This window comes from Halichoerus grypus, chromosome 10 (genome assembly GCF_964656455.1).
Source record: "Halichoerus grypus chromosome 10, mHalGry1.hap1.1, whole genome shotgun sequence".
Taxonomy (NCBI): domain Eukaryota; kingdom Metazoa; phylum Chordata; class Mammalia; order Carnivora; family Phocidae; genus Halichoerus; species Halichoerus grypus.
The window spans coordinates 94,125,800-94,142,812 of record NC_135721.1 but is presented as its reverse complement, the minus strand read 5'-3'; the positions used below and the strand labels follow the sequence as shown (position 1 = coordinate 94,142,812).

The 17,013-nt window shown below is 42.5% G+C and overlaps 1 protein-coding gene across 8 annotated transcripts in view; it reads right to left on the bottom strand.

Annotated features, from left to right (window-relative positions):
• The window catches only part of RALGAPA2 (Ral GTPase activating protein catalytic subunit alpha 2), a 334,693-nt gene extending 319,514 nt beyond the window's left edge, over nt 1–15,179 (bottom strand). For 7 of the 8 annotated variants that reach the window (XM_036085370.2, XM_036085371.2, XM_036085373.2 and 4 more), the window contains exon 1: nt 14,931–15,179. In XM_036085370.2, coding sequence (XP_035941263.1) covers nt 14,931–15,036 — 106 coding nt within the window. In that variant the 5' untranslated portion in view covers nt 15,037–15,179. The remainder of the gene's footprint in view (nt 1–14,930) is intronic. The other variant, XM_078056859.1, reaches the window with a different exon arrangement.
• Between the last annotated feature and the right edge of the window lie 1,834 nt (nt 15,180–17,013).

The window sequence follows — 17,013 nt, the reverse complement described above, 5'->3', positions numbered from 1 at the left end:
GGGTGGCAGATAATTTGTTATACGAGTCCAGGGGAACATGAGACGGCCATTTAAGTATTATATAAGTCTTCACCTACTGATGTGGAAAAATGTCCACGGAGTGTTAAGTCAAAAATCCAGGGTTAGACCATGCATAATGACTATTCATGTAAAACTGTGTTTACGTGTGTTGTACACCCAAGACAGACACAGAGAGAGAGGGACAGAGACAGAGACAGAGAAGAGAATGCACATAAGCAAGAACAAGCATAGAAAACATGCTTACCAAAATTCGCACAATGGTCATTAGGGGATTGCAGAATTTGAAGAACTCTCTCATACTTAAATTATTTTTTGCTTATTTGTATCATTCAAATGTTTATAATGAGTACACTAAGTTTCATAACCAAAAAGACTATGCACAACAACATGGATGGACCTTGAAGGCTTTATGTTAAGTGAAATAAGTCAGACAGAGAAAGACAAATATGTACTCAATGATCTCACCCATACATGGAATCGAGAAAGAAAGCAAGCAAGCAAGCAAGCAAGCAAGCAAGCAAGCCAAACTCATTGAAAAAGAAATCAGACTTGCTATTACCAGAGAGGGTAGGTAGGGTTGGAGGGGGAACTAAAGGAAGGAAAAAAAAAAGATTATATATACACACACACACACACACACATAAAAACCTATTTTCCATTTTGGAAAAAAAAAAAAGCTGCCAGAGTGTTTTGGAAAGAGATCTTTTTCAGATATTTTACAAAGCCTGACTACTCACCATAAAAAAGAAAAGAACAACTCAGCAAACATGACACCAGACTGTAATGTTCTCCAAACTTGTCTTACTCTCCAACTTTGAAGTACACTCAAGACCCACACAATATGTTAAATAGTATCTTCATCAAGACCAAAATGCCCCCAAAACAGCAAATAACTTAAATTTCTTCTGTTCAGCACTGTAATTAAACTTATTCTATAATAACACACATGTTGTAGATAATGCCCTGTAATGACCTAGTTATAATAGAGGACTTTTGCTGTCTTTAGGGAAAGCTGTGTTTCTCTAATTGTCATTTACCAAAAAGTGTAGAAAAACAATAGAGCCAGGCAGATAGAAATTCTGTCTGCCCAGCCACTTGATAACTTGCACTGAGTTAGGGACAAGCACATGTGTGACACCCCTGAATGGAAAACGTGATGACATTTCCAATCATGATAAGGTTCATTTATAAGACCTGGTGGCCTTAGCACACATTCAGTCATGTTTCTTCATTCTGTGTAAACCTGGCACCAAAGAGCAACTGCCAGAACAGAATCTCCATTGGTGCACGCTCAGCTAGCAACATTGGTTCATAAAAATCACGTCTTTTCAAGTTACACTGAGCCAGAGATCAAGACTCCCTCAGGCCTTTCCATTAAGAAACACAATATAAAGTACAAATGGGGCCCTAATTTAGCAGGTTCCTGAAATGGAGCCAACCACTGGCTTCTCTTTGCAATCATCTATATAGATAAATTAATATTACCCTGACCAATCAACATTTTCCTGTGCTCATACTTTTTAGCAGCTGGCAGATCTATCTCCATTTTTTGTCAACAGCAGGGGTACTTTTTTTGGGGGGGGGGCAGAGAAAGAAAGAGCAAGAGAGCACCAGGGGGAGGAGGGGAGCAGAGGGAGAGAGAAAATATTATGCAGGCTCCATGCCCAGCGTGGAGCCTGATGCGGGGCTCAATCTCATGACCCTGAGATCATGACCTAAGCCGAAATCAAGAGTCAGACCCTTAACAGACTGAGCCAACCAGGCATGCCAGGGGTACTCTCTACTATGTCTGCTTCTTGCCTCTTACTGAAATTTGGGATAACATAGCAAGCCCACCTCCATACTGTTACAAGCCTGGGCTGCTGTGTGGGCCCCGTTACATGGCGCACGGCAGTCTAGCTTTCCCGTCCCATGGGCTGCTGTGTTCCCAGCCTGTCTTCTCATCACTACTCACTGCCACAATAAGGACAGACACAGGCCATGTGTGCCACCTTCCGCAAAACCTGCTCCTGCCACAGCTTCCACAGCTACTTACTTCTCTTCTCCAGCACCAGTTCTTTCTCTTACCTCTTCCCTTTTCTGTCTCCAGTCACTGCTCAGTAGTGGGGCAAAGGATCAGACTTTTTATAAAGTAAGCCAAAAGAAAAGAAAGGCTTTCTTTACAAAGAAAGATCCTGAAGGTCAACTCAGGTCACTCCCCTGCTCGTCCTGCCCCTGGGGGTCCCCATCTCACTCACCTTAGTTAGAGAAAAATCCCAAGTCCTCAATGAGACCTACAAGCCCCACCTGGTCTTACCCTTTCCTCCCCCACCCCCAACTCCTCCAACTCTATTGACTTCCATTAGATTCTCAAGCCTATTTAGACTCAGAGCCTTTGCACTTACTGTTCCCTCTGTTTGGAACACTACTCCCATAAATAATCACCAAACTGTTCCCTGCTTAACACAGATCTTGACTCTAAACCCCTCTTCAGAAAGGCTTTCCCTGACCCGGCTGTCTAGACCAGCATACACACCCCTATCAAGCTTCATTTTTCTATAATCATTACCTGAAATTATACATTTACTTGTTATTTGTTTATTGTCCATCTGCCCTAAGAGAATGAAAATCTCATGAAACTGGAGCTTCATTTGGCACACAGCAATCCTCAGTATCTACATGTAGAATGACTTAAAAAATATATATACTAATACAGATAGAACTCAAAGAGTGGCAAATCCACTTATTAAAAGGGAAACCCTTACTTCCCTCAAATTAGATAAATCCTCAAATATAACTCCCACAGTCTTAAGTAGAACTTATAAAATGTCACGTAAGGTTTTCTCAATGAGCTAGGATTATCAACACAAAAGTCAATGCCCTTGTGATATACATGGGTATGAGCAGAGATATAAGCAGTACTGTTTTGTGTGGGAACGTATCAGAATGCCTTTCCAGAACTACTTTCTCAGAAATATATGAGCCAGAATGAGATTCAGTCTCTAGGAACAGGGCAAATGATATCCAAGCTGGCCAATCAGAGTACCCCATCTCCTACAGGAATGGGCCCATGACCCAACTAAAGCCAATCAGTGTGGTCTCAGGACCTGGGGCCCTAGAGGGGCCACACTCTTCTCAAGGGTCACTAGCTTTCAGGGATCATCTCTCCTGCACCTGGCAGAGTCAGCCTGAAAATGAAGCAGAAGCACAGAAAAGAAACAAACACAGAATCAAGAGTGGAAACGAGTATTTTTCACCAAGAGGAAGGTCAAAAAAAGAGAGTAGACGTGAGAATGGGTGAGTGTCCTGGACTCCACTTACATCCCCATCAAAAGTCAAACATACTTAAAGCCAAATGCTCCCCTAGAGTAGTTGTGTGCATCATTAAATTCCCCCCTTTCTAAGTTAGAGTTTCTGCCACTTGCAACCAAGTGTCCTGACTTATATCAATATGCTCAACATATGCAGTATACCCTTGAACAATGCAGGGACTGGGGGTGTCTACTCCCTGCATGTAACTTTTGACTCCCCCAAAACTTAACTCACAACAACCTACTGTTGGCCAGAAGCCTCACCAATAACATAAACAATTAACACATATTTTGTATATATGTAATATGCACATGATATGCTGTATTCTTACAATAAAGTAAGCTAGAGAAAAGAAAATGTTATTAAGAAAATCATAAGGAAGATAAAATACATTTACAGTCCTGTACTGTTATAAAAAAAAAAAAAAATCCACATATAAGTGGACCCATGCAGTTCAAACCCGTTGTTCAAGGGTCAACTGTACTATCACTCCGGTGGAGCAGAATGATTTTAAAAAGAAAAAAAAAAAATTCCCCAGCTGGTTAAACACACACGGGTGGTTGCCAGGGCCTGCAGGGAGGAGGGAATAAGAGACTGCTTAATAGGTACAGGGTTTTCTGTTGGAGTAATGAAAATGTTCTGGAACTAGATAGAGGTGTGATGACTGCACAGCACTGTAAATGTTCTAAATGCCACTCAGTTGTTCACTTTAAAATGATTAATTTTACATTATGTGAAATTTACTTCAATAAACAAAATTTTAAACATGAAAACAATGCTGCAATGTGTTTCTTAATTGCCTTTAAGTATACCTATCATCATTTCCCAGAAAAGGAAATTAAGTCAAATGATATGTACATTTTTAAGACCATTAGCACATACCAACAAATTACTTTCCAGAGAGATCATACCAAATTAGAATCCTATCAAAGGTGTATTGGAACGCAAACACAGATAACCAGGAGGAATCATTAAGGGAAAAAACACACACAACAGCAACTTTGCTAAAATATTAGGTAAATACGTTTTTATTTGTAAGTTTATATATCCTAGGTAACTGAAGTGACATTTAAAACATTGGTTCTTGTCATTTCTTCATTTGTGATATATATATGTATATTTTAAACATCTGTTCTAATTTTTCCTGTTAATATGTAGGAGCTCTCTATGTACTAAGGATATAACTATATCCTCTCCTATAAATTTCAAATATTTTTCCAGGTCATTATTTATTTTTTACTTCAGTTAAAATGATATGTCTGTTTGTGTGTATATTTATTTTAGGAGCAGGAAGAGAGGAATGGAACCATTCTCTCCAAAATAAATAGCTGCAATATGATACACACACACACACACACACACACACACACACACACACGAAGACGAGGTGATATTTACTTCTACCCCGAAGTTCGGCATAAGCTCTACTACAACAAGCCTAACTAACCCAAACACATCCTTATCTTATCAGATATAAATTCCATGGAAAATAGAGGTCTACACTGTTTGTACCAGAAATATGACCGGACAGAAATAAAACATGTTAATCCCTTTAAAAAGTTGTAAAGAAGCAACATATGTCATCTGTTCCCCTCTCTTCCATGCTGTCTTAAAAATACTATCAAAGATTTCATTGAAAGAATTCTTACTAGTTAGAACCAGTCCTTTTGGGGGGATAGTGACTTAGTTTTGGTTTCTGTAGATTTAAAATTTTACAATAGTGTCTCTGCAATTTTGTTTCCATGAAAGAAGCCTCACCCAAGCCTATCTTACCAACAGCCCTCTGGTCTGGCTGTCCCTCTCCCCCGACCTCTTTTGCCAACCTCTTCTCCCTTTTGTCCACACAAATAGTCCTTTCTTACAGTTGCTCCCTTGGGATCAGAGGGGTGGGTCTGATAATGAGTGCAAGTACACAAGGGAGAAGGTTAGGGGGCTCTTTCAGGAGACCTTAGTTCTGGGTCTCAAATCATTACTTTAATGATGGGAACATCTGGCTTGTGAAAACAATCTTTGGGGCAGGAAGGCTTTTAGAAATTTTTCAAAACATCAGGTGGCTGCTACTCCCACACAGACTTACATCCGTCTATTTGGAAATCATATTTTGAGGTTTGTTTGCTGTTTTTTTTTATTATTATGTTATGTTAATCACCATACATTACGTCATTAGTTTTTGATGTAGTGTTCCATGATTCATTGTTTGCGTTTAACACCCAGTGCTCCATGCAGAACGTGCCCTCTTTAATACCCATCACCAGGCTAACCCATCCTCCCACCCCCCTTCCCTCTAGAACCCTCATTAATAGTTATTTATGCTAGACTTGGATTGCAAGCTCGGCATCCCCAACACTGTGTATAGTGCCTGGCACATATTCTGTCTGGATAAAAAATAACTGCTAAATGAACAAGGGGACTCTGGAGCCAGCTGCCCAGGTTCAAATCCTGACTCTGTCACTTACCAGCTGTGTAACCTTGGACAAGATTCTTAACCCCTCTGTGTCTCATCTGTAAAATGAGGATAATAATATTACCTATCCCATTTGGGAGGACTACATGAATTAATTCATGTAAAAGCATTTCTGGCAGTGTTTGGCACATGGAAAGTGCTGATTAAATGCTAATTATTATGATTACAAATAAGGAAGTATGTTACCAAAAGGAATCAAGATGAACAAGAAGCTCTTCATATTCTCAATGTATTTATCAACTAGTAGGGGAGATCCAGCAGATACAAAGCAAGGCCATAAATGCCAAATGCAAAGTTCAAAATACTATGGGAATTCTGAGGAAATATCATTTCGGGGCAGAGGGATAACGAAAGTTTATGTGGAAGATGTAGTGTGCTCATGCTGTCTCCTGGAAGGGTTTTAGATGGTAGGATGGGCAACACCTTCTGGGGAAAGGGATGGTGTGTCAGTCTGGGCTCCCTGAGAAGTAGATACCAAGACAGGATTACATGTAGGATATTTATTGGGAGAACTGCCTGTGAAGGCGAAAGGGGAGAGACCTGAGAAGGCAGGGAGAGGCTTCAACCACAGTGCAGGTCTGACCCCTGCGAAGGAGAGGGGCTTCGAAGGAAGCAGGGCTGGGAAGGAAGAGTCTCAGACTCCAACTCAGTCCTGAGAAGGTCTTGACCAACCCATGGGGAGTCCTCAAGCCAAAGTCACCCTTCAGAGGCATCTGGATCTTGCATGAGTGGACCACATTAGTATTCCTGCTTGCTCAGTAACTGCAAGGAGCCCACGAAAAGCTTAGCTTTGGCTAAGAAGTGGTGGTGAATCCAGAGGGCAGCAGCCGGAGCCATCAGTCAGTCATGATCCCCACAGCAGAGACCTGAGTGGCACATTCTCATGGCTCCCAGAATCGGGCACAAACAATGTCACTAGTACCTATGTGTCCCTGAAACCATGGTTGAAGTTCAGTGAATATGTGCCATCACTTAAAATCAAACACAAGATAATATCAAAGGGTTCCTTATCTTTTAAAGCTAAACCACAGTTGCAATAGCGAAATTACTTATTTACTGTTAAAAATTACAACTACTTTTAAAATACTTTTCAGATGTGGTTTCAGTTTCTAAAACAATATAAAAGACATAAAAATGGTTATGAAATATCTCTTTTGTAAAAATCACTGTTAAAAATTTGAAATGGGCATTCAGAACTAAGTCAGAAACAAAGCTTGACAAAGAATCTAAAAGGTAAGTCCTTTCTGAACTGGTAGCTTAAGGCAGCATATTGATCCAATGAGAATATGAGAAAACATTTTGCAAAAGTACAAGGTGCCACACGAATATGTACACTCACGTTACATCTTATGTGAGGTTAAGTCGCATTCAAGGCGAAAATGGAGAAGATCAAAATTACCCCTAACCACGAGAGCCACACCCAGTAGGACAGATGGTCCCACAGTTGAGAGGCATGAAGGAAAGAAGACCACTGAGAACACAGCACTTCCCTGGGCCCCCTGCTGCCACTCTGGGACACATGGTCACCAAGTGGAAGGCCAGACAATATGTGCACTACCTGAACTGTCCTCGTTTTATATATATATACATTTCCTGGCTTCTGGCCAAGTACTGAATGCATAAGTTAAATGCATTTATGAGATCGCTCCCCAAAAGAACAAGTCTTACAGATTACAGTATTTCCTTTATTTTAAGGGGATGCATGGCACAGGAGAGGAAACAAGACATCCTCAGTCCCTATCACTACACCAGCAAGAAAACTGGCTCAGCAGTTGACTCTACCTCTTACCTTCACAGAGAAAACAGAAGCCATAGTGTGAGAGCTCCCCCCACATCTAGGACCCCATTCTTACTTCCTCCATGTGGCCTTAGAGGAAGTGGTGTCCCTCTTGTCAAGCCTGATCTCCTGCCCCACGCTCTTGATCCCACTGAAGACCCAACTTTCTCCATTTGTATTCCGTTTCTCTGCACTGTTTCTTCAATTTTGCTCTTTTATTAGCTCCTTCTTCTACATATATATAAACTCAAATTTTCTCAGCTCTTAAAAAATATAAAAAGCATATCCACACATACGGACCCACCCACCCATCCTTGATCTGGGGTCCCCCCCACCTTTCTGGCATATTAATCTGTATTCTTTCCATTTCCAGACCCAGAAATATGACTCAAGCTAGCTAAAGCAAAAACAGGGTGTTACTGGCACCTGCAACCGAGAAGCTCAGGGGTGGAGATGGCACAGACACGGTGAACCTCTCGGCTCACACAGGGTCCAGTGCGTTCGTCTCACCCTCCATCTCTCTGCCCTGATTATGAATTCAATTTGAGGTAGGTTCCCTCCACACTGGGGAAAGATGAACGGAACGCTGGCAGCCCATGCTACACCCTCAGGGTTTGCAATCCAGAAGGATGGGAGCTCTCACTCTCCTGGCACTCCTGTTTCAAATCTCAGGGACTCTGAGACTCTTGGGCCATTCACCAAGGGGACACATCACATTTGGCTCCTATTCTCTCCTTATGTCTTCCTGGTTCCCAACATCTACCCCCACCACAGGATAAAAGCCACTGTACACTTAACTCCATGGTGGCCACACCATTATCTTCACACAAGTTCCTCTCTCTGCAGTCCCCTCATCCCTGACTTGTCCACCAGGGAAACCTCTTATTCGTCATTCCAAACCCACCACAGAGCGCATCTCCCTCAGGAAGCACTGGCGACCTCTCCAAGAGGCCTCTCTGCCGTGCCTCCTCTGCACCAACTCACCCACTTCATCGAGACACTAACACCTTCACAGGAAATGTAGTTGTTTATGTGTCTACCACTATTAAACCATAGGCTCTGGGCTTCTGCCTTATTAATACCTGAATACACAGCCCTCCTGAGCAGACAGACAGACAGACATAGACACACACACGCACTCACTCATACACTCTTGAAAAAAATGTCTGTGGAACTGAAATTTTTTTAAAATCCGAAGACAGCATAGTTGTCTACCACATTTATATATTATTAATTTTACAGTGCAATAACATATTCCTCCTTTTTTTTTTAAGATTTTATTTATTTGACACAGAGAGACACAGCGAGAGAGGGAACACAAGCAGGGGAAGTGGGAGAGGGAGAAGCAGGCTTCCTGTGGAGCAGGGAGCCTGATGCGCGGCTCGATCCCAGGACCCCGGGATCATGACCTGAGCCGAAGGCTGACCCTTAACGACTGAGCCACCCAGGTGCCCCAACATATTCCTCCTTTAAAACATAATTTAAAAATTTAAATTGAATCAATTTGCTATTTTGAAAGTCAATTTTTTAAAAACAATTCCCTACAATTTTATCTATGGAAAGATCAGTACTCTAAACAGCTAGTAAAAGTATTTATGCCCAATTGCAAGTAAAGCACTTACAAACAAAATAAAAATACAAATTATAAAAAGTTACGTCAAAATATTCTGGAACTATCAGTTAGCTCTCTTTCCAGAATAAAAGGAGGAAAGTCAGTTGTCTCGAACAAAACATCTGAGCTCGATCGGACTTTTATCCTAGGTTCACCCTTCTCTCATCAGGAGTCCAGACATCCCTGAGCCTTAGAGTCAGGGATTGGTGTATTTGTGATACACATATCTGTGTCCAAAGTTCATCTTATGTGCCAGAGGTTACAGATATAAAATGTTAGTAACTGATGAAAAATTAGCAAAAGGAGCATTACAGCAAAATGACTTTGCTTCAAACAAGGCTGAATAAGAGAGACAAAACTAAGACTGCCTGAGGAGCCTGAAATTACACCTCGCCTCTGCTCTGGTTGTAGAATGTCCTTTGACACTAATGTCCATGCAAATATTTTACCACCTGCTAGATCCGCCAAGGGTACAGAGAGGCCAATGAACAGGAAAACACAAAAGGAGTCTTTTTGTCTTCTGCCATGCTGAAATCAAATATAGCCTCAAATCTCCCTAAGAATCTAGTAAAAATAGACCAGGCAGAGAGCAGCACAAGTCAAAGCATCATTTTCGGGAGACATGCAAAAACCATCAGGCTTTTGTTTATATGTTAACATTCACTGTGGTGGGGTAAATATATTTTCTGATATATAAATATACTTTTGAGTCAGATAACTAGCAGAGGCATAACATGGGCTTATAATCAGGAATCCCAGCTCTGCCACTTACCGACTAGGTGCTGACAGACGAGTAGTTAAGCTCACTGAGCCTCAGTTTCTTCATCTACAGGTTGAAAGTAGGAACACTACCTGCATCAGAGGTTTCTGGGCAGATGGTTCTGATGGAACCATGATGACAATAAACAACCATACCATAGCTTTCTATCCTCTTATTAAGTTCCAGACCCCATGTCCAACAACCTCCTAGACATTTCCACTTGGATCTTGCCCTTTTCTCAAACTCAACACCCCTAACACCAAATTCATCTTCCCCTATCATTAGCCAGGATCTCCTCCTAACTCCTCTGGCCCTATCCCTGACACTCCCATTCTCCAAAATGCCTACTGCCAATTTTAAAATTACACAAATGTGTTTACTGCTAGTCAGACTACAATGGAAATGGTAGTCTCGATCCTTGCTGCTAGGAGGCTCATTGGGAGCAACACTTGCACAGTGAATCGAGTCATAAACATGTTCAAACCCAGCAATTTGACTTCACTGGAATCTGTCCTAAGGAAATAACACAAAATATAGAAAAAGCTGCTTCCCAAGATGTTTAGAACAGTATTATTTATATCAGAGAAAAAAAGAAAGAGAGAGAGAGAGAGAGAAAGGAAGGAAACAATTTAATCATCCAGGAAATAGTAAGCTAACTTACGGTACACAGTTTCAACAAATGTTTGTAGTTAATAAAAATGAGAGGGAAAAAAAATGAGAGGAAAATGCTAATAATAAAATAAGTTTAAATGGCAACATTTAAAACTGTAAGTGAACTTGTCCCTACATAAAGTAACAGATACTTAAAAGGAAATATACCAAAATGTTCCATTTTACTCTGTCAATATATAGAGAGCATTTGTGAGAGACTGTTCTCTCCTCTCTGGTTCCAGATATTTGGCCCAAGCCCGGATGTTACTTGATTTGCTTTGACTATGGCCTCTCATCCCAGATCTCTTCTCCTTCAGACTGATCACTCCTCGCCTGGCTTCTACAAACCTGTTTCATTACTTCACTTGACAATCACTAGTTCTTGCTGCATTGGTCCTTTGAAATCCCACCCCTCCTCTCCATTCACAAAGCATCTTATTTCAGACCCTTACCATTTGTCTCTTCCTTTGCTGCCAGCAGTGTCATCCCTCCCATCACCCTCCAATCCACTTTCCTGGCCCTGCTGACAGGCAGGCAGCTCTCAAATCTTATCATTTGACCTACAAGCAGGCCCTCTCACCTGCAAGGTAAGATACGAGCTTCCAACTCAGACAAACAAGACTTTTTCTGATCTGGCCCCCAAACTGCCTCAAGCTTCTGCCAGTCAGGCCACCACTCCTCTCCCCCCACCAAGATCCTCCAGTCCAACTCACTGTCCTGTCTCTACCCCTGGCCTACATAGCACTCCAGTCACGCATCTGACACTGTGAACGCCCTCAGGGCAAGAATTCTAGCACTCCATCTCATGACCAACATCACCCTGTGACTCCCTCACCGGACAGGAGGAAGGAGCAGGCTGGCGTTCCTCACCTTTCTACATCATTGCCATGTGTATTTCCACTACCAGCTCCCATTTCCCCTTGCCTGGAACTGCCTTCCCGCTGCCCTTCCCAAATTCTAACCTTGCTCTGCCCAGTATGCAGGCACTAGCCACATATAGCTACTGAGCTCTTAAAATGCAGCTAGTTTGAAATGAGACATGCTATAAATGTACAATACACACTGGATTTCAAAGACTTGGTATGAAAAACAGAATGTAAAAAATATTAATATTTTATACCGATTACCTGTTGATTACAGATTAGATCTGCGGGATTATATAAAATGTATTATTAACATTAATTTCACCTGTTTCTTTTTACTTTTTTAAATGTGGCTACTAGAAAATTTTAAGTTACACATGTGGCTCAGTAGTCTAGCCATCCTTCAGGGACCAGCATGAGTAAAACCTCCTTCAAGATGCCCTTCTGTTTGTGCCACTCTTAATGATCTTTTTTGACCCCTTGAAATCCTATAATGGAGTCCAACATATAAACCACTATCTAATTACATACCTACTATATATGTTTACTATTACATCAATTCTTCTTGCTATATCAATACTATTTCTATATGGGGATTTGTAGTAGGTACTCAACTTTTAATTAAACATGGAATCTTTGCTGGAGCAAGATAGCAATACACAGAATTTTTTGGTTTCTGTTTTGTTTTGTTTACTCATTTACTCTCCCATTGATGATTTCAACAATACAGGGAGAACTGGAAGTCAGGGGACCTAAGAGCTCTTTGTTCTACCTGCAATTAACACAATACACATACGCCATTTAGTCCATGGCTTGGCCCCGTGTAAGGTCTGTCTGGGCCTCAGTCTCCCACCTTGTAAAATAAAGTCAATAATATCAGGCCAATCTACAATATGCAGCCAGATTAAAGTAGCTAAGCAAGTTCTAACTGGAGCCATTACCATGAATGAGAAATACTCCACTTTCCACAGTTCATTGTGTGTCTCTCAGCCAGTTGTCTTAAACACAGACTAATTTTTATAAAGAGAGAACAAATTCACAGCAATTATCAAAATATAAAGGGTGGTGTGGGAAAATACTTATCAAAATACTTGTCCTATCCTATTAATAATGGGAGGCAAGTAATGGGAGAGGAAACTGTTACATGCCTGCTGCAAACTGAAGTAGTTTATACATTATACTCCCAATAACCTTTACAAGGTAGACATTACCATACCCATTTGACAGAGTAAAGAAGGTTCAAAGACAGTCTAAGTAACCAGCCAAAGTGATGTAGCCACAGGCTGCAAATCCAGATCAATGGTATCATCTTTGTATGTAAAAAAGAACATCTTTATTATCGCTTGAAGACAAAATATGTGAAAAGCAAGAGTATTACATAAATATGCAAATAAAAATACAACAATAATGTCCATTCATTTCCCTCAAGTAGTTTTCTTGATCTTGGCTAATTCCTGTCTTTCAGATCAAGAGGCCATTTTTTCTAAGTAGATTTTTTCTTTTTTTTTTTTCTAAGTAGACTTTTTCTTAAAGTAGCAAATAGGGTATATGATGTGCTAGGAACTAGTACATTAATGTACGGTGTTTCTTTAAAGTCTTTAAACCACAGTTGTTAGCGAAAGTTTACGTTAGACATTGTGACTAGAATTCTTCAGACACATTTACAAAAATGTAGTCCTTATGGATAAAGATTGCAGCAATAAAGTACACTGGGTCATTCCACAAATAAATGCATCCACAAAAAACAACCTAATATCAAAGAACCTATGTTACAAAACTGAGGTCATAATGAGCTCAATGAAATGAAAAAAGAAAGTTCCTGAAAATAAGATACTGCACCTTAAAGTGAAACCACAATTACACAGCCTTGAAAATGAACTACTTTCTCAGAATGGTAACAATATACTGTGAATCTCTAAGAAGCCGAACTCATCTAGGTTTAATTGATTCTGCCTTTACAAAATGTAGCCAACTTAATCCTGCAGACTTGGACAGAACCGAAGTTCAAATTCTCTACCACAGAAAAAGTCCCAGAGTATCAAATGCTTTAAAATACTGCTCAACTTTCCTTTATCAAAAATGTCCCAGCAGTAGGTGTTAATCAGTCACTACGAAGAACTCCACAATGCAACCTGTGTGTGCATGAGATTTTACTACAGGGAGGAGACAGTTCAGTTTACCAAGGACACCACACTTTCAAAAGTCTTGAAAACTAATCCTTCTGAACAGTAAGTAATTAATTTACATTTCATTCCCAACTGAACAAGATAGTGTAAATCTCAAGGAATCCGAGACTGTGAATAACTTCACTTGGCGAAACCAGGTGTGTGTGTGTGTTTCCTCAGAGGTACTTCACAGGGTATAAATAGAAATAATTAGCAACTTTTAATCTCATAAACAAGATCTTTATTTAAAATTCTCACATATAAAATGAATTCTTTTATGTCATATTTCCTCAAGTGACAGACACATTAAGACTAGGTGTCCTATATCAGGTGTTTTTTCCTCATTTTAAGAATAAAAAAGACATCTAGAAGAAACAAGGTGTCCTTTTCTCAGCCCCCCAAAACACTACAGACAGCACAGGTGTTTGGTCCTAAACAAAAGTTAAGACTAAGTAAGGAAGAAAATAGAAAACAAAACAAAGCCTAGCAAAGCAGCTAGAGATCACATGCAGCAGGTGACAGGAAGCCTTGTGGACACTTCACAGCCACAAGGATGAGCTTCATCGCAGGTCAACTGCAGGCCCCCCTGGGCTCCACAGAACCTCCACCCAGCAGTCCATAAAAACCAAAGAAGGCAAATAACTATCACTGTCATCCTGGCAATAAAGAAGCAGCAGCCTCCTTGAACCCAGGAAAGCCACCCTTCCCTCCAACAGACAGGAGGAGCCCCCTTCACACCAAGGACACAAAGAAACCCAAGCAGCCAGGCCCAAAATAAAAATAAAAATAAAAAGAGGAGCATGGGAAGAGAGATGACAGCTAAATTAAATAGCGTTCCGAGGCTCAGTCTATTTGAAGACTCCGACTCAAAAGTAAAAATAAAATTTAAGGGAAGGGGGCCCACAAGAGATGACATTTCAATTAAATCTGTGCTGGAAACACTTGGAGACTTAGTCTACTTAGGGTGTCAGAGTCAAAAATTAAAATTAAAAAACGAGAGGGGAGGTGACAGTTCAATGTGTATGTGTGTGCGAGGAGCACCTGGAGTGCAGGATTTGCTGGGGAGGGGAGAGGCACGGCTCCGCCGACCTCGATGTGACCGGGCGCGAATCTGGGGTAAGTTTACAGTCTGGGCGACAGGGCAGAGCCCGAGGGCCAGAGTGCCCGCTGTCGGGGAACAATGCTGGGCCCCGGAAAGGAGGGGCTCACGCCACCTCCACCCCCCCCCACCCCCCACGCCATGCCGTCTGCATCCCAGCCCCGACCCTCGTCCGGCCCACGTCTGGGCAGGTGCCCACGAGCCCCGCGCCCCAGCGCGCGCCTCACCCAGCAGCGCCCGCAGGTGCTTCAGGCGCGTCAGCACGTCCTTCTTGGGGTCCAGCACCTTCTGGGTGGACTTCTTCACATCTCCATGGCTCCTTCGGGAGAACATCCCGCCGCGGTAAACCCGGGCCCCGCCGGCGGGGCAGGAGGCGCCTGCGCCGCGCGAATCACCGCATAGGGTCCGGGTCGGCGCGTGTCGCGCGGGCCACTCGCCGCCCCCCGCCGGGCCGCCGCCGCTGCCGCCGCCGCTTCAGCTGTGGCTCCAGGAAGGAGGGGCGGGCCGGGTACGGCGAAGGGCGGGGCAGGAAGGCGGTGTCGACGCGGAATCGACCGCCCCGCCCCGCGGGAGGTGCCGGCCGGCCCTTCGGGCGCGGCGCACGCGCATGCGATTTGGACCCACTTCGCGGGGGCGCGCCTGGAGCGCCGAGTCGGCACAGCGAATCACGAAGAAGCTTGGAGCTTGCACACGCTGTACTACAAGTCCCTGAATGCACTGCGACAGAGCCCTCCAGTCAGGTTGGCGTGTCTTAGGCACGATGGGAGTCAACGGGCTGAGTCTGAGCACGTTCTTCCTCCTCACCCGGCTGAACGCCTCAAGGCCTCTAGGGAAGTGTAGTTCTCCAGGGGGCGAGGCGCTGTGACTTATCTTTCCTGGGTCCCCAAGCCGCTGGACAGCATCGGCCCGCCCCCTCCCCAGAGAGGCCCAGGGCTCCCAAAGCTTCACTCCTTGGTCGGTACTATCAACCCAGTTTCCTCTAGTGCAACGTGAACCACAAGAACATCTCAGTGAGAAAAATTTCAAGGCTTTTAAAATGCAAACTATTTTTCGTTTTGACTTCTAGATTCACACCAAGGAGGGAGTCGAAGTCCCTTTGACTAAACTAAAATCAGAGCTCCAATTTCACACTAAAATGAATGGCTTTGGCAGCAGGAAGGGCATCCCTAGACTCTGGGTGAGGAGTCCAGCCAGTCCCCTTGGTTCCTGAGATCCAACTTCACTTGGGGTATGAGGTTCCCTTGCCAGAGGGCTCCTCAGGATCTTGTCTCTTGCCTTGTAGGAAGTGCACGTTCTCTGTGTTGTGCAAGGCCGCATAGCAATCCAGTAGCAGAACCAGAAATAGAACCTGAGGGACCTGACTCTCAGGCTGGTATGCGTTTTAAGGCTAGGTGCCTGTAACTTGGAGCAAAACTTTGAGATGGAAAATGGCCTGGAGATGTCTTACATGAGATCTGTAGGATTTTTTACTGGCATCTGGATCCTTTGATGCTCCAAATTTTGACAACATTAAGCTGGCTGTTTAAAATCATGTGCTTTCCATCCAATTGGGACAACACAACTTTTTCTCATTTGGAGGAACCTGTAACTTGGGGGAAAAGCCAGAGATTTACATAGCTTTATATTCTTATAACAAGCATGATGTTTGGCCTCTAGAAGCACTCACTAAACGTTTGTTAAATAAAATGGAATAAAAGCTAAAATAGTCCTATTTATCTCATCCAGGCCTGCAAAAACATATCTTCTAGTTGTTACAGCCTATTTTTAGAGTTGTCAAAATAGCATTGATAGAACTAGGACATATTCATGCAAAGGAATATTATTCAGCTCTAAAAAGGAATGGACTACTAATAAACCCAATAACGTGGATGAATGTCAGATCCATATATGAAAGCCCCACACTCGAGATGATGCCAGCCTGGGTCTTTTGAGATGACATCTCAAAAAGGGCCACAAACCCTCCAAGACTGTTGCAAGAGAGAAATAGCTTTTTCTTTTAAGGCATTTTGAGTGCCTTTTTCACAGTACTTAGCCTGTACCTAGTTACACATAGTATGTCACAGTATTCACTGCCCCATCCCTTTAGAAGAAGATACCTTTGATTGAAAAAAATAGGATGCACTTGTCTTAGGAAATTCAAATTGTCTATCACACAGCAACCTGTCATTGTCATCAAACAATTATTGAGGACCTGCTGTGTGCAAGGCATGAATCTAAACCTTGGAGATAAAGAGATGTATTAGATGTGGTCTCCTGTCCTCAAAGTCTTCCAATCAAGTTGAGGGGGATTTAGTTTAGTTTAGTTTAGTC